General features: G+C 40.9%; 1 protein-coding gene across 17 annotated transcripts in view; it reads right to left on the bottom strand.

Annotated features, from left to right (window-relative positions):
- Positions 1-16,547, bottom strand: part of Wnk1 (WNK lysine deficient protein kinase 1) — a 122,732-nt gene extending 106,185 nt beyond the window's left edge. For 8 of the 17 annotated variants that reach the window (XM_085840029.1, XM_085840031.1, XM_085840034.1 and 5 more), the window contains exon 1: positions 14,751-16,546. In XM_085840029.1, the coding sequence (XP_085696155.1) occupies positions 14,751-15,509 (759 nt within the window). In that variant the 5' untranslated portion in view covers positions 15,510-16,546. Of the gene's footprint in view, positions 1-14,750 lie in introns of all 17 variants that reach the window. The other 9 variants (XM_085840033.1, XM_085840045.1, XM_085840038.1 and 6 more) reach the window with 2 other exon arrangements.
- Positions 16,548-27,531: the final 10,984 nt, after the last annotated feature.

The following is a 27,531-nucleotide window of genomic DNA, read 5'->3' as shown; positions in this document are numbered from 1 at the left end:
GCAACTTTAGAAGATTTACTATACCTTATGTAAAAGATAAAAAAATAAAAATGAGTGAAGATGACTGAACTATCTGGTGATTTAAGTATACTATGCTACTGGTACCAAATTTCTGCACTTCTGAGTGCCATATAATGCATTTGTAAACCTAGCTTTTCTGTAGTCTGAAGTAAGATAACAAATTAAGACCATAACCTCAAAACAATAAATTGGCATTAATAGTAACCGTGCTAAAGGCAGTAGGGTTTAGCAGTAGAGCACTTGCATAGCATGAGCAAGTCCTTGGATTTGATCCCCACCACCACAACAGAAACAGCATTGAAAAATATTTTCTGATAGACTAGAGAAAGGGTTCAGTGATTAAAAGTTCTTTGTTACAAAGACTGCCAACTGAGTCCAATCCCCAGAACCCACTGGTTGGATGGAAGGAGAGAACCCACTCCTGAACTCTGATCTCCACATTCAAGCTCCTCCAAATAAACAAATATGATTCTTAAAAAAACAAAAAACAACAAAAACAAAAAAGCTGTATTTCCGTCATAACCTGAGTAAGACTCTATTTGTGATAGAAAATAACATAATAATCTAGGTTAGATAGGAAATGAGATAAAAACTATGCTGTATGTAACTGTTCAAAATGTTTACAGTAACTCTTGGGCCAGTGAGAGAACAATATCAACCATGCCTGACAACCAGAGTTCAATCTCACATGGTTTAAGAGGAGAGAACCACCAATTCCTGCCAGTTGTCAGATGTTACAGACTTCCAAACACATGCTCTGACATGTGCCCAATATGTATATGTACAGATAAGTAAGAAAATGAAAACCACACTAAACCTTCTCCACCTCCAAGCTTAGTCAATACACAAAACTAAACTTCCTCAAATATTTTTTCCTCTAACTTTCTTTTGAGAAAGGAACTCACCAGAAATCACTTTTAGACCAGGCTGGCCTTGAACTCAGAGTAATCCTTCTATCTCTGCCTCTAGAGTGCTGGGATTACATGTGCTTGTTTATCAATCATACCCAGCAGTTTGTTTTGTTGAGACAGGGGTCTCCTTATGTAGCCCTAGCTGGCCTGGAACTTAATATGTAAACCAGACTGGCATCAAACTGACAAAGATCCATTTGCCTTTTTCCTGAATGCTGAGATTAAAGGTGTGCACCACCAGGCCAGATCCAACAATACAGTGTCAATGTTATTTTAAGACCCTAATACTTAGATTTTACAAAATTTTCTGAGAAGGGCAGGAGAGATGGTGTTTAAATAAACACCTGGCTATTCTTCCAGCCAACCCAAGTTGGCACATGGCAGCTCACAACCATTTTTTTTAAAACTCCTGGGGGATCCACTGCCCTCTTCAGAGGATCAATACCCTCTCTTCTGACCTCCAAGGGCACCAAGCATATGCATGATGCAGACATATATGCAAGCGATATACCCATACACATTAAGAAAGAAAAAAGAAAATTATCTGTTCTCAGCGAGCATTCTTGCATCTCTGAACAAATGTTAACAAATAGAAAACAAAATTAAATTTGATAGTTTAATCAAGAATGACTTAAAACTTTGTTCAAAATGATAATATAGTAACTGATAAACTTCTTTAAGTCTTAACTAAATATTTCCATTTGTAGACCAAACACCCCAAGATCTCTAAGAACTTAAAAATAATACACACTTGGATAAGAACTCAACTGTAAATTTTAGCTTCATGACCAAAATTTTAGTTATAAAGGCATCACCTACCAAGTGCTAGGATTGAAGCCATGCACCACCACACCACCAGGGAAGCACTCTACAAATTGTATATCCAGCCCAGGGAAATTATTTTTCTAATAATAAATCAAGAAAAATAAAAGGGCTGGGCAGTGGTAGTGTGCACCTTTAATCCCAGCACTAGGGAGGCAGAGGCAGGCGGATTTCTGAGTTCCGAGGTCAGCCTGGTCTACAGAGTGAGTTCAAGGACAGAGCCAGGGCTACACAGAGAAACCCTGTCTCGAAAAAACAAAAGAAAGAAAGAAAAAAAAAAGAAAAGCACATATATTGTTACTTTATTCACTAAAGCAAAGAACTGTTCATCAATATATAAACATACATATGGAATTTTATTTAGCACTATTGTAATCACAAAACTTGTAAGAAAATGGACTTAAGATGTATATTTTAATAAGGTCATACATTCTCAAAAACACCTGCTTATTTTCCCTCATATGCAGAATCTAGCCATTAGCATATGTGTAGATGTAAACAAATGTATATTTGAGTACAGTATAACATATAGAAGAGAGGCCAAGAAAAGGTAAATATTAGGGAATGAAGGAGAACTGAATGCAGGTGATAAATATAAGTTCTGAAAGAGAATATTAAGCTAATTGTTTTTCTAGTTCTATCTCTGTCACAAATTTTTCATTTTTGGTGTGTATAAATGCATAGATATATATTGGATAGTGAAAGTGTAAAAGCCAAGGAGAAACGCCACAGCTTCAAAAGGGCTATTCTTAATGTACAGAAGTTTAACAGAGATGTATATAGATTTTGGATCTGGTTAATTCTGATGTGTAGTGATTTTTTTATTTGCAAGTTTTTATTTGGTTGGTTGGTTGGTTGGAAGGTTGGTTTTTCAAGACAGGGTTTTCTATGTAGCCCTGACTGTCTTGGAATGCACAACTTTAGACCAGGATGGTCTCAACCTCAGAGATCTACCTGTCTTTGCCTCCTGGGTGTTGGGATTAAAGGCCTGCCTCATCACTGCCCAGGGTGTTTTTATAATAAACTTATTTTAAAATTTTTCCAGACACCCATTTTCCAGACAGCCATTAGTAATTTCTATTTGTATTTCTTGCCAACAACTACCATACTCAAAGAACATGAGAAGAAATTATTTCTGTTAGAGACATGCTGCAAAATGACTAGAGAAACACTTAAAAGGACAGATTCCAATTTTCATAATAATCAAATGATCAAAGCCCTACAAACTAAAAAGAAAAATGTTAAATGCAATATTTCTCTGTTCAGCAACAGCAAAAGAACTGTCATAAGAATGGTAGTGAAAGACACCAGAAAATGTGCTGCAATATTTTTAAAAGGAAGTAGTAAACTTACTAAGATGTCAGTTCTTTTATAGCACTTAAACAGTTTGTTTAACTGTTTGTTTTTGCCAGGAGGCAAAGACAGGTAGATCTCTGAGGTAGAGACCATCCTGGTCTAAAGTTGTGTGTACCAGGACAGCCAGGGCTACATAGAAAACCCTGTCTTGAAAAACCAACCTACTAACCAACCAAACAAATAAAAACTTGCAAATAAAAAAGTCACTACACATCAGAATTAACCAGATCCAAAGTCTATTTACATCTCTGTTAAACTTCTGTCAGTCAGTTTGTGATAGACAATAGAAATAGAACATGAAGCTAACCAACTTAAAATTTAAATGCTGTAAAATGTTTAAAATGTAAATCAACATAAATGAACTCAATAGTAATGTATATTTAACCAATAAGCCAAATAGTATCATTTCAACCTGTAATGCTAATTGAAAACTATTAGTTTTAACTTTCTTCTTGTCCTAAATTCTCCAAATTCAATAAAATAAATAAAATATATATCAATTTGAATGCGAATTTTTCAGAAATATTAGAACCATAGTTAAAACTCATACAATTTACAACTGATAGATTAACACAAATCATCTTTGTTTTAAGCATATTTTTTTAAAAGTTTGGTGGTCAATTCCAGGTGACATAAAACCAAGAAGCCAATGCCCTTGAGAATGCCAGTATGCCCAAGTTTTATTGTGACTACAGTATCTCACCTATTATTCTCCATTTTTGAAAAAGACACTGTGATGATAGGAAAGAGTGTGAAAAACTTACTATCACAAATGGATGTTGTGGATGCTTGCTAAAGGGAGCCTGATAAGGCTGTCTCCTGACAGAGGCTCTGCCAGAGCCCAACAAAGACAGAGGTGGAAGCTTGAAGCCAACCACTGGACTGAGCTCTGGGGTCCCCAATGAAAGAATTGAAGAAGGGACTGAAGGAGCTGAGGGGGTTTGTAGCCCCATGGAGGGAGCAACAGTGTCAACAGGCCAGACTCCTCCAAGTTCCCAGGGACTGCACCACCAACCAAAGAGTACACATGGAGCAACTCATGGCCCCAGTCACATATGTGGAAGAAGATGGCCTTGTTGGATACCAGTTAGGCCCTTGGGCCTGAGGGTGTTCGATGCCCCAGTGTAGGAAAATGCCATTGCGGGTGGATGGGAGTGGGAGTTGGGGGTGAGGAGCACCCTCAGAGAGGCAAGGGGAGAGGGATAGTATAGGGGGTTCCCCAAGGGGAGACCTGGAAAGGGAAAAACATTTGAAATGTAAATAAAGAAAATATCCAATCAAAAAAACCAAACAAACAAACAAAAAAAAAAACAAACAAAAAAACAAAAAACAAATGGATATAAGAAGAGTAGGCTCAGAGCCTGACTGACAACAAGAAAAAGATACATCCAGCTTCATTCTCTTTTCCTCTTGCAGGACCCCTGATTCTACCTGTTCCCAGTCAATACCCTATATAAGGGACCCTCCCAAGAGCCCTCCTTTTCCTGGGATGATGTCCATAGAACTTGATCCTGGAATGAGGCTTCACATGAGAGGCCACATACCAATGATATCCATTACTCCAATGGTGAGACCTCCCAGTAACCCCATGATAGTGCCCAATCAGACTGGGATGACTTAACTAGACAGGAAAGAACAGTTTTGTTTCTATTTCATTGGAGATTGCAGTGCTGCACCTGACCTGAATGTTCTCTAATGGCCTATGGGAAATACAGCAAAACCTAGAAGCAAGAAAGACTCGGGTAATGCAAACCCAAAATGCTAAGTCATGAAATTTACTCATCCCTATTTTCCTTAAAAATACTAAAACCAGTTCTAACAAAATTAACAATTCCACTGCCTAGTACAGAGAATATCAGAAGTGTTAGTAAGGATATTGAAGATACTGATGAAGCCAGGCATTAAGCACTCATAATTCTGGCACCAAGGAGGGCAAAGCAAGAAATTATGACTTCAAGGTCAGCTTGGGCTACATAAAGAGCTACTGTTTTAAAAGCAAAACAAGTATTTAATGACAAAATCTTTCTACTTTGAAGGCAAAACTTTAGTTACATGAAGTTACTCAAAGTAAAGAAACATCCTGTTTCCACAAAATAATCTCACAATGACTGTCAGAAATATTTCTCTTTAAACACTTAAGCCTGACAGAGTATTTTCAACAATAACCAATATCTATAATATCTAAAAATTTATAAGCACATTAAATTAGTAAAATAAACCTTCTAGCATCTAAATGTAAACATTGCCTAAAAGGCAATTTAAATGGAGATTTGTTTCAGGAAGAAGTATAACATGTGTGACATTAAAAATAATTGCTAAATGGAACAAGATTTAGAATTCCAGTAGATTCAAAATGATTTCTTCCAGAAAGTACTTTCTAGTAGAAAGAACAAGTACTAAGATATAAGATCTCATTATGTACCCCTGGCTAGCCTGGAATTCAGAGATCTACCTGTCTCTGCCTCCCTAGTGCTGGGATTATAGGCCGTACCAGCAAACCCTGAGCATGTCAATGGTCTTAAACAAGTGGTTAAACCTGAATTTGTTTCCTCAAATATAAAAGTCAAAAAACTATACTATCTGCCCTGTAGTGCAGCTGTGAAGTTACAAATAATTTATACAGTGGTGTTAGGCAAGCAAGTAACTGTCAGTAATTTTTAATTACCTTTCCTCGGTAATTATAAAGAATTCACTTTGCAAGCACTCTTAAATAAAGCCTAAATTTAGTACTACGTGTGTGTAGAGTATTTAAACTTTTTGTTTAAAAATAAAAAACAAGAATATACTAAAACAATAATTCAAAACTTTCTGTATAGCAGAATTTACTTAAAATCTTGCTATTTTAAATCGGCTGGTCAGATGGCTCAGTGGTAAAAGTACCTGACAACCCAAAGTTCCACCCCTGGAACCCTTAATGAAAGAAGAGAACTATCCTAAAAGCTGCCCTCTGAAGGACATAGATGCACTGAAGCATATATGCTCCTATACATTTGTGAAAGTCAAGGGACAACTTTCAGGATTCCATTTTCTCCTTCTACTGAGTCCCTGGAATCAAACTCAGGTCAACAGACTCGGTGGCAAGCAGTGTTACTTGCTGAGTCATCTCACAAACTCTCAATTATTTATTTTTATTATTTTAATTATATATATATACTTATAAGATATATATACACACTTATAAGATATATATATATATATCTTTGTGTGGAATGTTCATAAATAACCTCAAAAGGACAACATAAAAATGACACTGTATGGGGCTGGGGCTGAAGAGATGGCTCGGAGGTTAAGAGCACTCTTCCAGAGGTGCTGAGTTCAATTCCCAGCAACCACATGGTGGCTCACAACCATCTGTAATGGGATCTTATGCCCTCTTCTGGTGTGTCTGAAGATAGCAACAGTATATTCATATACATATAAATAAAAAAATAAGTCTTTAAAAAAAAAAAGACGGGCTGGTGAGATGGCTCAGTGGGTAAGAGCACCCGACTGCTCTTCCGAAGGTCCAGAGTTCAAATCCCAACAACCACATGGTGGCTCACAACCATCCGTAACGAGATCTGGCGCCCTCTTCTGGAGTGTCTGAAGACAGCTACAGTGTACTTACAGACAATAAATAAATAAATCTTTTTAAAAAAAAAAGACGCTGTAGAATCATACCTAATATTTATGGACCAAGTTTGAGCTACTTTGTTTGAGGCAGAGTCTCACTCTGTAGCCCAAGCTGGACTTTTTTTTGTTTTGTTTTTTGTTTGTTTGTTTTTTGTTTTTTCGAGACAGGGCTTCTCTGAGTAGCCCTGGCTGTCTGGAACTCACTCTGTAGACCAGACTGGCCTCGAACTCAGAAATCCACCTGACTCTGAGTGCTGGGATTAAAGGCAGAGGCTGGACTCTTAAATCACAGCAATCTTCCTGCCTCAGCCTCCCAAGTGCTGGGAATTACAGGTATGAAATGAATACTGGCAACCTAAGCTTTGTTTCTGTTTTGTTTTTTGTTTTTGAGACAGGGTTTTGACCAGGCAGGCCTTGAACTCAGAGGTCTGTCTACCTGCCTCTATATCTAGAATTAAAGGCGTTTGAAACCACTGTCCTGCTGGCAACCTAGTTTTTAATTTTGTTCACTTGACAATTTGGCCTCTTCAAACCAAAACTGAGATCATACTAAGCTTCACCTCTTCCTTTCCTTCTTCCTTTTTTTTTTTTTGTGTGTGTTTTGTTTTTTTCAAGACAGGATTTTTCTGGGTACCAAGCTGTCCTGGAACTCACTCTGTAGACCAGACTCAAACTCAGAGAGATATGCCTGCCTTTGCTGGTGTGTGCGGCCACCACCTAGTACCTCATCTATTTCTAAAAGACCAGATATTTCCCATGTTTAAAAAATAGCAATTAAGGGGGCTGGTGAGGTGACTCAGCGGGTAAGAGGACTGACTGTGCTTTCAAAGGTCCTGAGTTTAAATCCAAGCAACCACATGGTGGCTCACAAACTACCCGGCCGACCGGAGGGAGCAGAGGTACTAAATTCAATTTCCAACAATCAGATGAAGGTTCACAACTATCTGTACAGCTACAGTGTGTACTCATATACATAAATAAATTTTTTAAAAATAGCAATTAAAATTCAAGTTAATGAAAATATATTAATATAAAAAATAATAAAGCTGAATATGGTGGCATACACCTTTAATGCCAACACAGAGGCTGGTGGATCCCTATGAGTTCCAGCCCAGCCTGGTCTATAAAGGAGTTCCAGGACAACTAGGGTTATCACAGAGATGCTGTCTCAAAAAAACAAAAACAAACAAAAAAACAAAAAAGCCTGACATACCAAAAATCTACTAAACAGTAGTGATTATTATTTCAAGTATTTTCAGAAATTATTTCATTTCTTCTGCCATCAGTATTATCTAAAACATTGGTTCTCAATCTTCCTAACACTACAAGCCTTTAATATAGTTCCTTATGTTATAACCATAAAATTATTTTCATTGCTACTTCATAATTGTAATTTTGCTACTGTTATGAATTATAATATAATGCTGAGAACCACTGATCTAAAATAAAAAAATTAAAGCTACCAGAAATAGCAAATAACAACACAACTTAAATTCTGAATACAGAAGCCCAGTTGTGGAAGTACCAAAGTATGAATTAGGGTAAATTTCACATGACCAGGATCTTGCACTTGAATTTTTAATGTGAACAAATGAAATCAGTCACCAGGTTAACATTATAGTCTCACTTGTCTTTTTATACAATAAAATCTCTTTCCAAGTTCCTAGACTAGGAATAACTATGTTAATTTGGGTCAGAAAAAAAGGAAATTACAGAAATATGACAAATTTAAATTCTTGAGACTGTGAAAAAGAACCATTTTAAGAAGTCAACTAATTACAATTCTCTAGAACAGTTATTTCCTACATACAGCACTAAATATGTATTTTAGGGATTGTTTTGTTTAGAACAGTGTATCTGTAATTCTGTAGCCAGGCTAATCCTAAACTTGTATTAGACCTTACTATTTCAGCCTCCTAAAAAATATATTGCTTGCATTCAAATCCAGGCTCTGCTAAATGATTGCAGCTAGGATTACAGGTTTGCACCACCATACTAAGTTAACATACATCTTAAATCCAATCTTACCTAGCAAAAATCATATTGTTTCTAATTGTTTCTGAGTTTTGAGACCAGCCTAAGCTACACAGTGAGTTCTAGGTCAGCCTCAGGCACAAAGTAAGCCCTTATCTCAAAATTAAAAACCAAAACAATCAAATGATTCAGTTCAATGAGTTAAAGCTAGCAAAAGGAATAAATTGCCAGGCAGTGGTGGCCCATGCCTTTAATCTCAGCACTTGGGAGGCAGAGGCAGGCGAATTTCTGAGTTCCAGGCCAGCCTGGTCTACAGAGTGAGTTCCAGGACAGCCAAGGCTACACAGAGAAACCCTGTTTAAAAACAAACAAACAAACAAACAAACATAAATAAATAAATAAATATTATTATAGATATATTATAGTAAATAAATAATAAATATATTTAGGCCAGATCGAGCAACCTTCATTCCCAGCAAACACATGATGGCTCACAACTATCATAAATAAATCTTTAAAAACAAAAAAACAAAACAAAAACAAAACCACCCAAAAAGTCATGTACTTAGGAACTCAAACCATAACTTTAAGATATAGGCATTAAGTGGACTGAAGTGTAAATAAAAATTGTAACTTTTACTTCTCTTTTTAGGTAAAGCTGAAAAAACTCATCAATATATAGAGCTTCAAGGAAATTCACTATTTAGAGACAACCTATGAGAAAAATGTCAGAAATAAGTAAATTACTAGGTCTAATGCTTTCCTAATAAGCATGCTCAGACAAACTATCCCAGCCTCCAAAAGTGTCAACTCTACAAAACACCCTAGAAACATTTTTCCACCAGCACAGCTGACCATATTAAAGTGCTTTTTTGCCTAATAGATCCTGATAAAGGAATTAAGAGTTTTAAAAGTTCTCAGTCATTACTTAAAGACTGGTGGTATCAAGCTGGGCAGTGGTGGCACACGCCTTTAGTCCCAGCACTTGGGAGGCAGAAGCAGGCGGATTTCTGAATTCGAGGCCAGCCTGGTCTACAGGTGAGTTCCAAGACAGCCAGAGCTACACAGAGAAACCCTGTCTGGAAAAAAACAAAACAAAACAAAAAAACAAAAAACAAAAGACTGTGGTATCAAAATATTACCTATTTATTATTTAAAACAATTTGGTAGATAGCTACACATACTGTGACTCTAAAAATAACCTAATAGGAAGTTTGATTTGTACACTCCACGCATTCATCCTCCAAAGTCTAGATCCCCATATGAAGTGATAAAAATTAAATTTATCATTTATTAGAGAACTTTAGAAATCCTGACAGCCACTTCTACATAGAATTAGTATAACTTCCATTTGAAATTAGTATTACTAATTAGCATTCTACTGAGACTACAAATGTAGTTTGGGGTTTTGTGTTTGTTTTTGTTTTATTTGATCAGTTGTTTTTAGGTTTCTCTGTGTAGTCTTGGATTTGCTGGAAACTCACTATGTAGACCAGGCTGGCTTCAAATTCAAAAGATCAGCCTGTGTCTGCCTCCCAAGTGCTGGAACTAAAGGCATGTAGCACGACAGTCTGGCCTTTCTAAAAAACAAAAATTTAAATTCTTCTTTATTCTTCAGAGTGTTAACATGTATACACAAATATATCCACCACCTTTTCTCCCCTCCAAGTCCTTTTATATGTCCCCAACACATACTCAACTCTTTGACTCTTTAAAAATAGCCTATTAAATCCAATTTGTTGTTGCATGGATTTGTGACTGCTCATGAGAAACCTACCAGTTGGGAACAACATGATAAAAGATAATGATTCTCCCTCTCAGATAAGCTACAACTGCCAAAAACTCCTTAGGATGGGATAGGCCCTGAAGAGCATATCTATGCCAGAAATTTGGCTGGCAAGTTTTATTTTGGTAACCACAGCTGTTTCCTTTACCTTTTGTGATACTGAGGACTGAACCCAGAACTTTGTGGCTGTTAAACAAATATTCTAACACTGCACTAAAGTACTCTACCATTGAACTGTATCCCCAGCTCTCTTCTCTTTCTGACTCTGGTTTTGAGTTAAGGTCTCATTTAGTTGTTCAGGCTGACCTAAAACTTACTCTGTAGCCTACCTAGACAGGCCTTGAACCTGTGATCTTACTGTTTCAGCCTCATTGAATAACTAAAATTATAGGCCTCTGCTACCAGGTATAATTTGTAATTGTCTTCTATACCTTCCAAATTACTTTATCATAACTATTTTAATGTTTGTTCTTTTTTAACCAAAGCTAAATTACTTAATGCCCTATGATTTCAGGTCCTTATTTAACAAACATGTAGGTGGGAGAGACAGCCTGATTTTATCCAATTTTGCATCTATTTATGTAGTTGTTTTCTGACCACAGCAAGAGTGCAGGGGTCAGAAAACAACTTTCACAAGTTGGCTCTCTCCTTCCACAATGTGGGTGCTATATTGTCCATCAGGCTTAGTGGCAGGGGTCCTTACCTAATGAGCTATTATTTCCCAAGGCCCACTTAGTTTTAATACACTAAAAATGTTAAAGCAAGCATGGTAGTACATACTTAAAATCACACTGCTAGGGAGATAAAAGCAGTTCAAGGATATTCTGGGCAAATCAGATTTTTAATTTAATGGAACACAGTACTCATTCCAGACTTGGTTCAATCCCTAGTAAAAGGGGAGTGGAGGAAGTGTGCATTTAATGTCAAAGGGGTACTTTTTTTTCCTTTTCTTTTCAAAGCTTTACTTATCCTTAGGTTTGACCTTTAATTTGAACCCAAATATTTTGATCTAAAACAAAATGATATAGGCTGGAAAGATAGCTCAGCGGTTAAGAGCACTGACCGCTCTTTCCAGAGGTCCTGAGTTCAATTCCCAACAACCACATGGTGGCTCACAACCATCTGTAATGGGATCTGGTGCCCTCTTCTGGTGTGTCTGAAGACAGAAACAGTGCACTCATATACATAAAATAAATAATTCTTTAAAAATAAATAAAAATTAAAAAGTAAAAGCACACATTTATAAAAGCCACATGGTGGCTCACAACCATCTGTAAAGAAATCTGACACCCTCTTCTGGAGTGTCTGAAGACAGCAAAAGTGTACTCATATATAATAAATAAATAAATCTTAAATAGATAAATAAATGTAATTGAAGAATTGAATTCCTGGATCAGTAATAGATCCTTGGTACAAAAATTCCTGTAATCAGTTACATCTAAATTATTGAGTATGACTGCCCAGTAGGAGGAGAGGCATATTTTGACAAGTTTACCAAACAAACAATGAAGGTAAGTTTGTCTGGCATGGTCTTGTAATACCAATACTCCAGAGGCTACAGCATAAGAATCAAGGATTCAAGGCCAGCTTGGAGTACACAATGAGCCTTCACAATATAGGGTAAGAAAAAAAAAGCCATCTCAAAAAAACAAAATAAACCTACTAAAAGTAATTTTTTTGTTTGTTTTTTTTTTGTTTGTTTGTTTTTTGAGACAGGGTTTCTCTGTATAGCCCTGGCTGTCCTAGAACTCACTTTTGTAGACCAGACTGGCCTCAAACTAAGAAATCTGCCTGCCTCTGCCTCCCAAGTGCTGGGATTAAAGGCGTGCGCCACCACGACGGGCTAAAAGTAATTTTTTAAAAAGACCTGTCATGGCCGGGTGGTGGTGGCACACGCCTTTAATCCCAACACTTGGGAGGCAGAGAATTTCTGAGTTCGAGACCAGGCCAGCCTGGTCTACAGAGTGAGTTCCAGGACAGCCAGGCTATACAGAGAAACCCTGTCTTGAAGAAAAGAAAAAAAAAAAAAAAAAAAACACAAAAAATTAAATAAATAAATAAATAAATAAATAAAGACTTGTCACATTTCCAACTCTTTTTTTTTTTTTTTAGATTTATTTATTTATTATATGTAAGTACACTGTAGCAGTCTTCAGACACTCCAGAAGAGGGCACCAGATCTCATTATGGATGGTTGTGAGCCACCATGTGGTTGCTGGGATTTGAACTCTGGACCTTCAGAAGAGCGGTCGGGTGCTCTTACCCACTGAGCCATCTCACCAGCCCCCACATTTCCAACTCTTATCCGCTATAAAATTAACAAGGGGGTAATTTTTTTGGTTATTTTACTTCATATTATGCTTAGAAGTTCCATTTTAAGTGTTGAACTCAAGGAATTATGTTCAAGAACTTGCCAGTTTCATGTTTGCTTCCACATGCTGAGTTAATGTTCTTTCACATTTTTAAAATAAAAACAAAACGAACACTCATTTCCAATAGTGAAAATTTCAAGCATATAGAGAAGTGGAAGAGAAAGCTTAATCGACTACCTTAAAGTGAACAATCATATGCTGGTAATTGTTGAAGCTGGGTAATTGCTCACCTTCACTAGATATTTAGAAGCAAATTCCAAACATTAGTCCTTTCACATTTCAAATGGCCTTGGGTCATTTGGAAACCAAGTTGTTTATTAATTCTTGGGTAAATCAAGTTCTGAGATTATTTCAGTTACTTTCCAATCCTATTTCAGTTTGGTCCATTTTCTTGACAAGAAATCAGTAGTGGCACTTTCATCTATGATGTAGCTGAAATTCTGCTTCCACCACTAATACATGCTCAATTCTGTATGTGAACAAGTGCTAACAAACCAATATTTATATAGATGCTTTATAATAACATTTGTTTATTGCTATAATAATTCAAGCAATTAGTAGTCCAAACTAATCTATTTAAGTCTAGCATATACCTGCACTTTATTTATAACCTGAAAATTTCCCTGAGATTAAAAAAAAAAAAAAAGGAAGGAAGGAAGAAAGTACTGTAATCCCTCAGACTCTTGGGAAGTTTCATTTAAAAATCTTTTATATCCCTGGCATAGTGGCATTAAATTATAGTTCTAATACTCTAGAGGCTGAGGCAGAGGGATCAACAAATTCAGGACAGTCTGGGCTATACTTTAGGACACTCACAAAAGTCTTTTATAACAATATTACAACAATGATGGTATTATCATAACTTTCAAAGCACTTATACAATTTTGCATGGACTTTTACTATTCACTATGGACTGAATAGGATGAAGACAGACTAATGAAGTGTCAGATCACAGCTAGCCATAAGGCTTAAGCACCTGTAGGTGGTTATATTGGTAGGTATAGAATGTACCTTCCTACTCTGAAAGCACTTAAAGGGAAAGAGAAGAGAGTTGGGAATCAGGGACTGACTGGGTGGTTGTTTTGATGTTGGCGCAAGCCTTTAATCCCAGCACTTGGGAGGCAGAGGCAGGTGAATTTCTGAGTTCGAGGCCAGCCTGGTCTACTGAATGAGTTCCAGGACAGCCAGGGCCATACAAAATCCTGTCTATACAAAACCAAACCAAACCAAACCAAAAAAGACAGTGTCTCACTACCCAGGCCAAACTGGCCTTGATCTTGAGGTTCTCCTGCCTTGACCTCTAGAGTAAGTAGTTGGGATTTCCAGGCATGCCTTTATTATCTATTATGCTAAATGTCTATGCTGCTATCAAGAAAGTTGTTCCTTAGTCTAACAACCAGATTTTAGAGATGGAAACACACAAGCCAGTTCATTATTGCAGAGGCTTAGAAGAGACTGAAGTGTACAGGAAAAAAAGGTTTGATATTTACTTAAAGGGAAAAAAAAAAAATCCCAAAGGCTGAGGATATATTTAGCTCAGTGGGAAAGCACTTGTCCAGGCCCCACTTCTTCGATCCCCAACACGAGGGGAAACCCTTTTCCAATAATTCCATGTCTCCTGCCTGACATTAAACACACAAGTTTGTACTTAAATGACTCTTTACCCCTGGCCTATAGCAATCATTCTTGACACCAATAGTTCCTTCCTATCTTTTCCAAACACCTAACTAACTACAAGCTCCACAACCTCCCAATTTCAACCTCTTCGGACGCCGGCCTCCCCCGCCTTCTCAGAGTCAGAGAATTAAAGTAAAGAGTGAACTCGACAAACTGGCTTAACAGAGCCAAATTTGGGATCCAAACTACCGAATAAGAAAAAAGGGGGTGGGGCATTACCTGCAATTCACACCAGGCGACTTCCACAGTGGTTTCGGTGTCCAGACCTTTGTAGACTGTCTTAAAGGAGCCTCTGCCGATTTCGATGTCAAATTTGAGAAAGCGACCGTCATTGGACATTCCCACTGCCTTGGTCTCCAGCTCTTCGATGTCATCCTGTTGCTGGCTCCTATCCTCCTGCGCCTCTTTGGCGCTGGCGCCACCACTGCCACTTCCACTTCTGGATGGCGGTGGCTCCTCTTTGCTCCCCACGAGGCTGGGCTGGGACACCGGGCGGTCTTTGCTGGTACTGCTGGGGACGGTCGTGGTGGCTGAGCCTACAACGGCTTGTTCCCCAGGGGAGGCAGCAGCCGCGGGTTGCTGAGACACCTGGGAAGCAACGGTGGCGGTCAAAGTTTCCTCTCTGTGAGGCTCGGGTGGAGCACTCTGGGGCACCACTGCGGGTACACTAGGTTGCGGGATAGAGAGAGGGAGGCCCGGCAGCTCCAACGCGGTGGCATTGGAGTCGCAGATGACGCTTCGGCGGAAGAATCGGTGCTCCGTGGGGGTGGTGGTGGCGGCCGCCCCACGACTGTCCTTGTCCATAGTGTGCCGGCGGCGCCGATATTCCTCCGTCCTGCCAACTCCCGAGTCGGCGACCGCGGCCCCCAGTTTCTCGCCCACGGAAGAATCGGAGCTTGAGCCATTCTTGGGGACGGGCGCCGGAGGCGTAAGGAAGCCCGGAGTGCCGCTCTGCTTCTCGGCGGCACCGTCAGACATGGTCGGTCCGGTGGAGTGAAGAATGCGGGCTCGGATTTATGAATGAAAAGGGAAAAGGGTGACCCGGAGAAGCCACCAAGAAGTGCTGGGTAGCGCTCCTACGGCGGGCTCGGAACCACCGGACGACTCCCACTCAGCACTGACAAGGCGCCCCGAGGGCGACGCGGGACACTGAGTCCGGCTGCTGCGGCGGCTGCTGCTGCTGCTGCTGGCACCGAGGCTGCTGCGGCTCACGGGGCGGGCTCGTCGGCGGGCTAGGAGGGAGCGGAGCCACGGGGGTTAGCGCCGCACAGTCCGCATCCATCCTGCAGCGAGCGGAGGCCGGTAGGGCTGGGGCAGCAGAAGCGCCGCAGTCATGAGGAGCAGGGCGCGGAATTGGCTCCCGGGCGAGAGGATGCGACCCAAGTGAAGACGGCTACGCTCCCGCCGCCGCCCGCCCGCCGAGCACGGCGGGATAGGCCCTGAGGGCGGAGGCACAGCGCGCGAGGGACGAGCCCCGACGCCGGGCGGTGGCAGCCCGGGGCACAGGAGTGGGAGGGGCCGCGCAGGGGAAGGAGGGCCGCGGCCCGGGTTCCCGGTCGGTCTCTCGCTCGCTTGCTCGCTCGGCCGCCGCCTCAGGCAGCACGCGCCCCGGAGAGGGGACCAGTCTCAGAGGGCGCCCATCACTAGATGCTGAGGGCCGAAGCCTCGAAGCCTCGAAGCCTGAGGAGCGGCCCCCCCCGTCCCCGAGGCCTCCCCGCCCGCCCCGGGCCTGGCGAACCTCTTCCCCTCTCTGGCCGGCGCCGGGGGCAGAGGAGGGAGGGAACTGTGGGGAGGGGAGGGCCGCTCACCGCGGGGCCCGGGCTCCGCTACTTCTCTGGCCAGGAGGAGAGGAGACCGAAAGAACTGGGAGAAGGGGGGTAGGGAGAGAAAAAGAGCAGTCACCCCACTAGGCGCCTTCTGTCAGCGAAGAAGAGAGTACGGAATAGCCGAGCAGAAGGAGCGCGTCCGCCCAGGAAAACTCTCCGCTTTAAATGGCGCCGATGTCTGAAGCCTCCACACAGCCCGCTTGGACCCCGCCCCCCGCCGCCCGGGGCGGCCCCGCCCACATCGCGCTCGGGGGGCTCTCGCGCAGGCGTCCCGAGCTCGAGGCACGATGGGATTTGTAGTTTCGCGGTGAAAACCGTGAAAGGAACCCGGGAGGAACGCTCCTACTACTTCCGTGATGCCCTGCGATTGCTCTAGCCTGGTGCCTCCTGGGAATTGTAGTTCCTTTTTTTGAAAACCGCCCCATCTGAAAGCCTGATGGGAGCGTCATCGTGGGTCGCTCAATTCCGTTCCAAACTCAGTGCTCGCTATCAAAATCATTATTTAGGAATCAGTTGCAAAAGAAGAGAAGAAAGGAGAAGAAAAGAAAGGAGAGAATGAGAGACTTCCGTCATGTTCTGCTTAGATAGCTCATAGAGCTGCCATGCAATGAAAAATGATCTGTTGTTCGTCTTTAATGGAGAGCCTCCTTAGTGTTGTGACTAGGGGTGTGGGTGTGGAGAAGAAGGTAAAGCTGAATAACGAGAGCTTGAGTTCGAAGAGTCCCGGAAAACTTTGTGAAGAGAGCACATACCATCACTGTTGATTAGATGGGTGAGGGTAGACAAAATATATTCCATCCTTCTCTTCTTCACAACAACTAAAGCCGCATGCTCGTCTCCAGTTTCCAAACAAGTACTTTGGCTGCAAAGATGGGCTGCCTACTAAATAAAACCCAGGACCAGAGCGAACCTCTTTGCTTTGCCGGAAACTTAACGGGAACGGGAGGTGTAGGGGGCGGGGAGAGGCGGGTGACAAGCATGGGAGGAGGTCGAGTTCGAAGATATTCTACATCTTTAATCTTTGATTACAAACTTGAGAGGACATAGTTGACTTTTGCCTCTATATTTGAGTAAAAATTATTTTTCTTTTGTTTTGTTATACCCTGCCTCGGTAGCTCAGTAAAACACCCCTTTCTTTACTACACTTGCATATGTACACATATGTAATTTATACCAAGGCGCGGATCTCCGGAAACCTAGATCCTGCGTTTACAGTAATGGAATTCTTCTCTTCAAAATATCTTTAGTGCTTCCTGGACCACCTTTGCTACTACGTAAGATTATAGTTGTGATGAGCACCAGGGGGCACCAGACAGAGTAGGAAACCAAATTTATGAGCCAGATGGCAGTTACAAGTCTTAACCCAACCGGTGAGAGCGGGAAGCGCTTAAACGTACGCAACCGCACCCGAGCGTGAATACGCTGCAGTCTCAGCCCAGGACTGGAGCGAGCTCTGAAGCGCGTTTTACTTGTCCAAGATTCTGAGAGGATCTATGAGTGATTTGGAAGCGGCTAAACGGAAGATTCCTTGACTCAGTGTATCTAGATAAACTTCGCATAGAGAAGTCTTGCTATACAATTAATATTAACTTATCAGAAACGTTTAAAAAGAAATCAGCACGTTTCCTTTTTTTTTTTTTCTTGCCGAAATCTACCATATAAGTTTTAGTGTTTGTTTGAACCCTATGGCTGTTAGATTTCATAAAGAAGGCAGGTTGTGAACATTTTGAAATATAAGTGCAGAAGGGGCAGGAAGAATACTGAAATATTAGTGCTCCACTGTTTTAGAAAATCATTAGCTCACTTTATTAATGGTAAGTCTGTTCTAGTACATTTAATTAGTGGTTTATCTCCAGTCATAAATCTAATGTCAGCAAATGAAGAAGTAACTATGAAGTGCATTTTTCTTGTACTTCTTAAGACTGTTGATTATAATTTTCTCAATGTTGCTTTACCAGAGAAAACTTTGTTTATAACACAAAGAAACTTAATTATACAGTGGTGGGTTTTTAAAAGACCAGTAAATCACAATGTTTAATATTTTTTTTTGTTTCTATAAAAAGAAATTAGGATATTTCTGTACAGGTGGTGATGAAACAATTTTATCGCTGTTGCTTATTCTTATTTACTAAACCCTGAAACTTTGGTCACATGACAATGGGCACAACTTCCTTAATATATATAATATATCTATGACCTGTCAACACATCATTTCAAGCAAGAATACCTAGTCATTATAAATAGCCTACTAATCACTGACTTTAAAACCACACTTATCCACATGACAACTTTTCCTACTTAGCTTTCCTCTGAAAACAGATACAATGGTGAGTATCGTCGCTGTGTAGGACGGTTAGACTTAAGGTTGAACTATAGCATGGAGATTTACTACGCTGACTTGCTCATCTCTCTTTATAATGATTATCCACCCAAATCCATACTAAGTTCCCTGTTATTCTTGACTATAATTCCTGATAGTACTTTCCCTGTCTCTGGAGTTTGTTTTCAAGTTCTCTCCAGTCCACACAAACCAGCAAGAGACTAAATAGAAGTGTGTGGAACGGACAGCCAGGGCTATACAGAGAAACCCTGTCTCAAAAAAGCCAAAAAAAAAAAAGTGTGTAGAAGAGCTTAGTATACACAAATGCACTCAGAATGAACATTTGAAGCACTGGCATTTGGGTGACCAAGAATGCAAATCTGTTTTTCTTCTTCAGTCTGTTGATTCATGCTTCTCTCTTCCCATTGATAACTTACAGGCAATAAAAGTCGGCAGCAGCTTGAAGGTAGACAGTGGCTGAAATGAGCTGAACACATACTTGATCTAGAGTATGGTACAGTTCCTGGTAGCTTCCTGGATGTGGCTTATGGAGGGCCTCTTTCCCTTTTTTTTTTCTTTTTTTTTTTTTTTTCCTCCTTTTCCATGTTCCTTTGACTTGCGTGTGAATAAGTTTTGTTTCATTTCTGTCATTTGCAACTGTGCTTGGCCTTATTTTAAGCTTTCGGCTTGTGTTTACTGTTTTACAAAAGCTCACTATGTACAGGTTGAATGCTAGCTAGTATGGATCTCAACTTCAAGTATGGATGTCAGTCAAGAAACCCCTCTGACTTCATCTAGAAATAATCTCCTCTTCCCTCAAATTTCGTTATCCCTTATTTTCACCTCTGTGTCATAGATCACCTTCTAAAATGATTTGGTTTTATTTATGCCCATATGTTATAGTCTTCAGTCACTTTGTTCTGTAAAATAATGTCTACCATTGATCAGGCAGTTATTTATATGTCAAGATCTTTACACAAACAGGCCTGTCTGAACTTCGTAACTACTTCACAGGAGGTAAGCTTTTAAATCTTCACTTTATAAGCAAAACCCTAAGGAGTAAACGGATTAATGTGGAGAGATGGCTCGGGGGTGAAGAGCATTGATTGCTTGCTCTTCCAAAGGACCCTAGTTTGATTCCCAGCACTCGAATGGTGGCTCACAACTGTCTGTAACTCCAGCTCCAGGGCCCCCAATGCCCTCTTCTGACATCTATGAGCACCGAGTGTGCAAGTGGTGTGCAGACATACCTGCAGACAAAATATTCATACACATAAAATGAAATAAAATAAAACGTGGTGATTAAGACAGGAGCCTCAATTCAGACTCAACTAATTCACTCTCAGAGTTTGTGCCATAACATCCTCCAGTGATGCTTTCTGTACAGTGCAGTCACTGAAGACCCTCTTTAATTACTTAGTGGATCAATTAATCAATGAAACAGCAAGGCTGTTGAGCAGTTGTTCATAGACCATGCCAACTTCCAAAGCTGCTTCTGACCCACACGGAGCATTAGGATGGCTAAGACTGTAGAGATTTTAGGAAGAAAACCAAACTGATCATTACTAAAACAAAACTCTGCCAATAGTAACACTGGCAACATTAGGATTATCCAAAGCCACTGCTTCACACGCCCAAGTACACTAAGCTGATTTAACTTCTGTAGAAGAGAAGGTTACACATCTCAGAGAATGAAATTATGGAGTGGGAATGCAGCTCAGTGGCCGAACATGTGCTGCCGTGCGTATGACCTTCTTGTGTCAGATCCCGCAAACACTCACACATGCAGATTAAATAAACAAATTACATAACTCTTTGATTGACCTCTGGTGTTCCGTGTGTTCAGAAAGTGAAAAAAAAAAAAAAAGCAGGTGTAATATACCTTTGGTTATTGTGAAATTTAAGAAGCTAACGTGATATACCGGATGGTGCATGGTGTACAGAGGAACCTCCACCCGACTAGGAGTGGGAGTTAACCTTTTTGCAACTAAGCTGAGTTAACAGACAAAGCCATGAGGAGAGATGAATGAATGACAGCTGAGAGATATTAGCCAAATTCCACAGGGTTAAGTTATTATGAATCAGAGGTGTCAAGTCCACTCCCAAGGCTCCTAAGAGCAGCTTCTAGTCTTGCAGGAGTATCTAGTTAGGAGGACAAATGAGAAGCAGCTTAGAGGAAGGAGGAAAGAGGAAGTGGTTACTCCTTGCAGAGGATGAAATTGGTCCATAGGACCCCTTCTCTGTAATGGTGATTACTTTGTTTGTCAGGCTTGGGTCAGCTCAGGGGCATTTAAAAATCTGCAGATCTCCCTGGGTCTGCATTTCACAGAGGAAAGGGAAGATTAATTACAGGCACCTGCCAGTCTGCTCATCTGACTTAATGCAAGCAATGAGGGAAATTTCCATTCTCATTCCCAAAGACCACTCATTCTCCTGCCTCTGTAATGTTTGCACATCTCTCTGAAAAGGGGGCAAACAAGCCCTCATTTCTCCTAAGCAGTAGAAAAAAAAAACAGCCTTGACGAACCTTGAAATTTGTCCTAAGGATCTGAATGGTTACTTAAGAGATGTTTCAACAACGTACATCTTAGGTAAGCTTCCCCAGAAAGAGCCCTGTAAGTTGATGTACATGCAAGGCTGATTGGTTCCGGGGTTTTCGTTTGGTTGGTTTTGTTTTGATTTTGAGGATTGTTTGTGTTTGTTTTTTCAGATAGGGTCTCTCTATTGTGTAGCACTGGCTGTCCTAGAACTGGCTCTGTAGGCAAGGCTGGCACTGAACTCACAGAGATCTACCTGCCTCTACCTCAAAAATATTGGGATTAAAGCCAAGTGGCTAGGTCCTAGGGTTTTAATGGGATTTCAGAATGATTACTACCACCATGGGGAAGATGGGAGGCAGAACTAGCAAAGGGATGTAGTCACCTGCCATGCTGTTGTAATAGAAGCATGTGCTGAACTTCTGAAAAGGATGCAAAGTTACCCTGAAAGAGGCCAAGCATCCATCTTTTTTGTTTGTTTTGTTTTGTTTTGTTTTGTTTTGAGACAGGGTTTCTCTGTGTAGTCCTGGCTGTCCTGGAACTCACTCTGTAGACCAGGCTGGCCTCGAACTCAGAAATCCACCTGCCTCTGCTTCCCAAGTGCTGGAATTAAAGGCATGCACCACCACTGCCCAGCTCCAAGTATCCATCTTTATATCCTGGACTGCTTGGATGCTGGCTGCTGCCAGAGATGGGTATGACCTCTTGACTCCTCTGCTATTCACTCCTGGAGAAGAACTCAAAGCCAGGCAGCGTTACAGCTTCAAGAATTCCTCAGTACAAACTGCTGTTCAGCTATTAGTCATGGTCTAAGCTCAAAAATCATGGGAAAATTTTGGTTTGTTGATTTCTAGAAAGCAATACTGGAAAACAGAGAGAGGCTGCCATCTAGGAGTAGAGATGAAGAAAAGGGTGGATAAGTTTTAATCAGCAATTTCATTGCAGTCGTGTGGGCAGAACAAGGGCTGGATGACCCTCAAGGGAGGACAGTTTGAGTAGTTGGTGGTGGAAAAATCAGTTCTCTGCAGACAGCAGGGAAATTTTTCTTGGATTCCACAAGTACAAATACTACCCATCTTGATTTAATTCCACAAGGGTCTAAAGCATTTGCAGTTTGTCAAGTCCTTGAAAGAAAAGCTGAGAAGACTTTCTGAGACCTTAACAAAACAAAACTCCCAAAACTTCCCCACCAGGGAGTCCCTCTGTGGCTAACTGCACATATGTGTATGTGAGTATATATGTATATATATGTATGTTTATATGTATATATCACTTAGAATTTGTTATATAGCTAAACCCTTTTTTACTTTGCTCCTTTTTCAGAAGGAAGGAGCTTAGTAGTGGAGCATATGGTAGCTTCTATCGGGCTCTAGATCCAATCCGCAGCACCAGCTATTAAATAATTAATTAGACAAAGCAACATGAAATAAAGTAAAATTAAGTATCTGATTTCTCCCTCGGGTTTTGATCTCCTGGAGTGGAGGCTCTCAAGACTTACTCTTTCTCACTTTCCCCACAGCTAGGAATGGTATTCAAACACTGACACTCAGGCCAACGCAGGCACCAACTAAAGTGGGCACAGGTCCACACTGGGAATCACAAATGAGTATCTCTTTGTTTGTATGGACAAGGTATCCAGGAAACAATTGTTAACATGAATTACATTAGTTTAGTAGTCCTGGAGTGGTCTTCCTTTCAGAAGTCAAATGATTCCAAAAACAAAATCATAATCACTTTTCCTCATTGATTGAGATTTTACAGGCATCTATAACTTTGAGAAGCTTTGCAAGAAATAAGACAATCGGTACCTTTATTATTTATATGGTAGCACTTGTCACATAGCAGATAAAATATAGGATACCCAGCTCAATATAAATTAAAAATAAAAAACAATCTTCAGTAGGAATGTAGTGCATGAAATACTTGCATTTTTTTGTAGTGCATTTTTCCTAGGCTGGCCAGGAATTTACTATGTCATCCTGGTTGGCCTCTAGTTTACAATTGTCCTGCCTCAGTCTACTAAGTATTGTCACTACCATGCTGGACTTAGAAAGGCAGTTTTAAAGGTCCTTCATGAGAATTAAATGTGCTATTATTAACCTTACTATTGTTCAATGATTTTCTTAAATTAATCATCAGAAACTCTTCTCAACTAGAATAACCTGGCTACAAACCAAGTCCCTGGCAAACAGCACACGTCCTGTCTTGTAATTAGCCTTCTGGGAGAAAGCGTGTTTTGAACTGCTGCCGGTAGCCCTGGGAGCTGTGCACAAAGCCGAAGTGAATTAATCTGGAAAAGATTTCCATGGCAAAGGCTGATTTTTACCTATGGCTTAAAGACTCTGAAACTGTGTAAAACGACAGGTTTGATCAGCTGACAAGCCTGCGAAGCCTATACCATCCCTACAGGTAGGACTCAGGCAGCAAGTGATGGACTGACTTGGTGCAATGGTATCAAACTTCATGTCGAGCTGGAGAAGGAGCTGAGAGGTTGAGAGCAATGATCTTCCAAAGAACCTAGGTTGATTCCCAGCGTCCATATGGCAGCTCATAATCAACTGTATCTGACACCCGCTTCTGGCCTTCATGACCAACAGGTATTCATGTGGTACACAGACATACACACAGGCAGGCAAAATACCCAAAGACAAATACTCTTTCTGCTTGTTTTTTGTTGTTGTTTGTATTTTTGTTTGTTTTACAAGATAGGGTTTTTCTTTCTTTTTTTTTAAAGAATTATTTATTTCATGTATGTGAGTACACTGTAGCTGTCTTCAGACACACTAGAAGAAGGCATCAGATCTCATTATGCATGGTTGTGAGCCCCCATTGGTTGCTGGGATTTGAACTCAGGACCTCTGGACGAGCAGTCAGTGTTCTTAACCACTGAACCATCTCTCCAGCCTGAGATAGGGTTTTTCTGTGTGGCTCTGGCTTTCCTGGAACTTACTCTGTAGACCAGTCTGGCCTTGAACGCAGAGATCTGCCTGCCTCTAACTCCCAAGCACTGGGATTAAAGGTGTGTACTACCACTGCTGGATCAAAATGGTTTTTGTTATTGTTGTTGTTGTTTTTAATTTTAAAGTTATCTCAGAAAAGGATAAAAAAAGATAGATGACTTAAATTTTAAAATATTTTTTGACACACAAAATAGTTGGCACCCAGCTAAAACCCATTATACAGATGCCTGTGACAAAGCCTTTGACTTCAGGACTAGTAAGAGAACTGTAAATGAAAGTGACGGTGAAATAGTGATTTTCACTCGTGGGAAAAATAGCCGTAGTCAGTGTGAGAATCGCTGAGGAGAAAGTGGAGTCTGTTGGTGGAAAAGCCAAGTGAGATCAACACTTGGTGTGCCAGCTCACTACACGCAAACTGAACCATTGGCCATGCCAATTTTAATTCTAAGAAGTCAGTTCAAAAGAAATACTTACCAAGTCCCCAGACTGCATACACATGGCATTACAGGAGACATGAATTTCTTGTTTGTTCTGGATCATCCTTGTAATATATCCTCAGAATGACAGACTCCGTGTTGAAAGGTCCCTTCTTTCATCTTACCATCCAGCCTGGAGGTTACCCTCTGTGTTAGTGGCCTATGCTTCTACCTAAACATTTATTATTATTATTACTACTACGACTACTACTATTACATTTATTATTACATTAATTTATTCTGTGTGTAACCCTACGGTCCTCCCAGCACAGGCACGAGTGTGGTAGCAAGAGCTCCCCTATGTGAGGCTGGGGGAATGGAACTCAGGTCATCTGGCTTAGTAACTAATGACTTTACCCACTGAGCTAGCTAGTGAACCCCAAACATTTTTACTTTTTTTTTTTTTTTTTAAAAGGAGATCACAGGCTCACACAATACTCATTGCAACTTAGAGCAACTTTAATCATTAGCCAGATTTTACTAACATTAAACTGAAATCCATCTCTGTGTGACTTCTGCTCTTCAGCCCTTTGAAGCCACACAGAATACATCTAACCTAACTTTGGGTACCTGAAGAATGTCTCGTCCCAACACAAATTTTCTTATTGGTGCTGTGTCCCAATGTTTCTGGGTTTTGTTTTGTTTTGTTGGTTTTTAGAGACAGGGTTTCTCTGTATAGCCCTGGCTGTCCTGGAACTCACTTTGTAGGCCAGGCTGGCCTTGAACTCAGAAATCTGCCTGCCTCTACCTCCCGAGTGCTGGGATTAAAAGCGTGTGTCACCACTGCCCAGCTGTGTCCTGAGTTTCTGAACTTTCATAGGATATGACTCCTTTCGTTCTCCAGGGGAAAACTTGCTGCATACTTTATCAGTAGCTTCCTTTTTAAAAAAAAAAAAATCTTCAGACAGCAATGAGTGTCACAAGATCCAACCTAAGATAAAGATCTAGAAGTTGTCAACAGCTGCTGAGGGAGGAGAACCAGTTGTATCTCATTTTTGTTTCATTCAGGGTTAAGATCTCAATCCTAAGTGTGGTCAGACCTAAACATGTGCAAATCAGGGTAACAGTAACTGAACTCAGTATATGTGTATAAGAAGTCACGAATTTGAGAGGGGGTAGTTAAAGGGACAAGGAGGAGCTGAGGGGGAGTCGAAATTATGCAAACATGGTGTACTCATGTAGGATGTTCTAAAAAAAAAAAAATGATAGCCAGAACAGAACACTATACTGTAGAACAGTGGTTCTTTAACTTTGGTTTTATTTGTTCCGTAGAGGAAAAGTCAAATATATCTTTGGGAGACAATGAAAAAAAAACAAAAACAAAAAACTGTGTACTTATTTCCTAAAAGAATATAGACACAAATCCAGATATAATAGTTCATAATTCCAGCACTGAGGAAGCTGAGGCAGGAAGACAGTGAGTTGAGCTCTCAGGATTTCAACCCAAGATATGATCCATACTGTGTATCAGACAGAGTGACTAGAGGGCCTTGCTATTTTCTAAGAACAGTGAGCTTCAGCAAGCCTGGGGGTGAGGATGCAGCTCAATAGATCAGTATGTCCTGAGAGTACACAAGGCTCTGAGACCCAGAGAACAGGGTGGGGTGGGAGGGGGGACAGCAAAGCCAAAGCAAGTCCCTTTTTACCAGTTAATATAAGAAGCCTGGGATCATTCCCCAGCCTTGGGTGGGTCTTGACCTGTGGGTCGTGACCACCGGAAAACACATTATTTCCAGTGGTCTTAGGAATGGAGATACCACTCAGTAGCAAAGTGACAGTTAATTAGTAGCAACAAAAATAATTTTTGTGGCCGGGCGTGGTGGCGCACGCCTTTAATCCCAGCACTCGGGAGGCAGAGGCAGGCAGATTTCTGAGTTGGAGGCCAGCCTGGTCTACAGAGTGAGTTCCAGGACAGCCAGGGCTATACAGAGAAACCCTGTCTTGAAAAAAAAAAAAAAAATTGTGGTTGGGGAGGTCACCATAACATAAGGAACTGTATTAAAGGGTCACTTTAATTAGGAAGGTTGAGGACCACTGGTCTAGATGGAGGTTCTTTCTGCACCTAAGAGGGTCTACTAATCAGCGTCAATCACTGGCTAGGTTACACTGGAGCAAATTATCTGTTTCTGGACTCCGATTACCCATCTGTTGTCCTACTCGAGTTTCCTCCCTTCCTCAGAAAAGACAGTGGGACCAGGTGTATGGTTGCATGGAGAGCGGTGGTAGCCCTTAAGAAGAAGCTGGCACACCTAGAATGGGCTGCAGTGTAGATCAGTGGCAGAGTACTTGCCTTGTACATATGAGAGCCTGGATTCTATACAGGATAAAAAGAAAAGAAATTAAAATCACATAAAAAAGCCAGGTGTGAGATTTGGTGGCACACACCTTTCATCCTACCTCTTGGGAGACAGAGGAAGGTGGATCTCTAAGTTAAAGGCCAGCCTGGTCTACCTAATGAGTTCCTAGATAGCCAGAAGTACATACATAGACTGTTTCTCTCTGGTGGGCGTGGGGGGGGCATGGGGAGGTAAAAATCATAACAACTATGCAGTTTTGTACACCTAAATAAAAGTGTGACACACTCATAAAAAATATGGTAGGATGCACATTAAGGAGTATAGTTCAGTGGTGGTATAGCTCAGTGGTAGTATATTTCAGTGGTAGTATAGCTCAGTGGTAGTATATTTCAGTGGTAGTAGCTCAGTGGTGGTATGCTTGCCAAGCCCCACAGTGGTGGCACACACCTTTAATCCCAGCCCTTGGGAGGCAGAAGCAGGCAGATCTCTGAGTTTAAGGCCAACATGGTCTACAGAGAGAGTTCTAGGATAGCCAGGGCTACAATGAAATCCTGTCTTGGAAAAAAACCAACAGACAGACCAGA

Source organism: Mus caroli, unplaced genomic scaffold, assembly GCF_978045245.1.
Source record: "Mus caroli unplaced genomic scaffold, Mus_caroli_1 scaffold_7, whole genome shotgun sequence".
Classification (NCBI taxonomy): domain Eukaryota; kingdom Metazoa; phylum Chordata; class Mammalia; order Rodentia; family Muridae; genus Mus; species Mus caroli.
The sequence above is the reverse complement of the archived record's forward strand: the minus strand, read 5'-3'. Positions and strand labels throughout refer to the sequence as shown.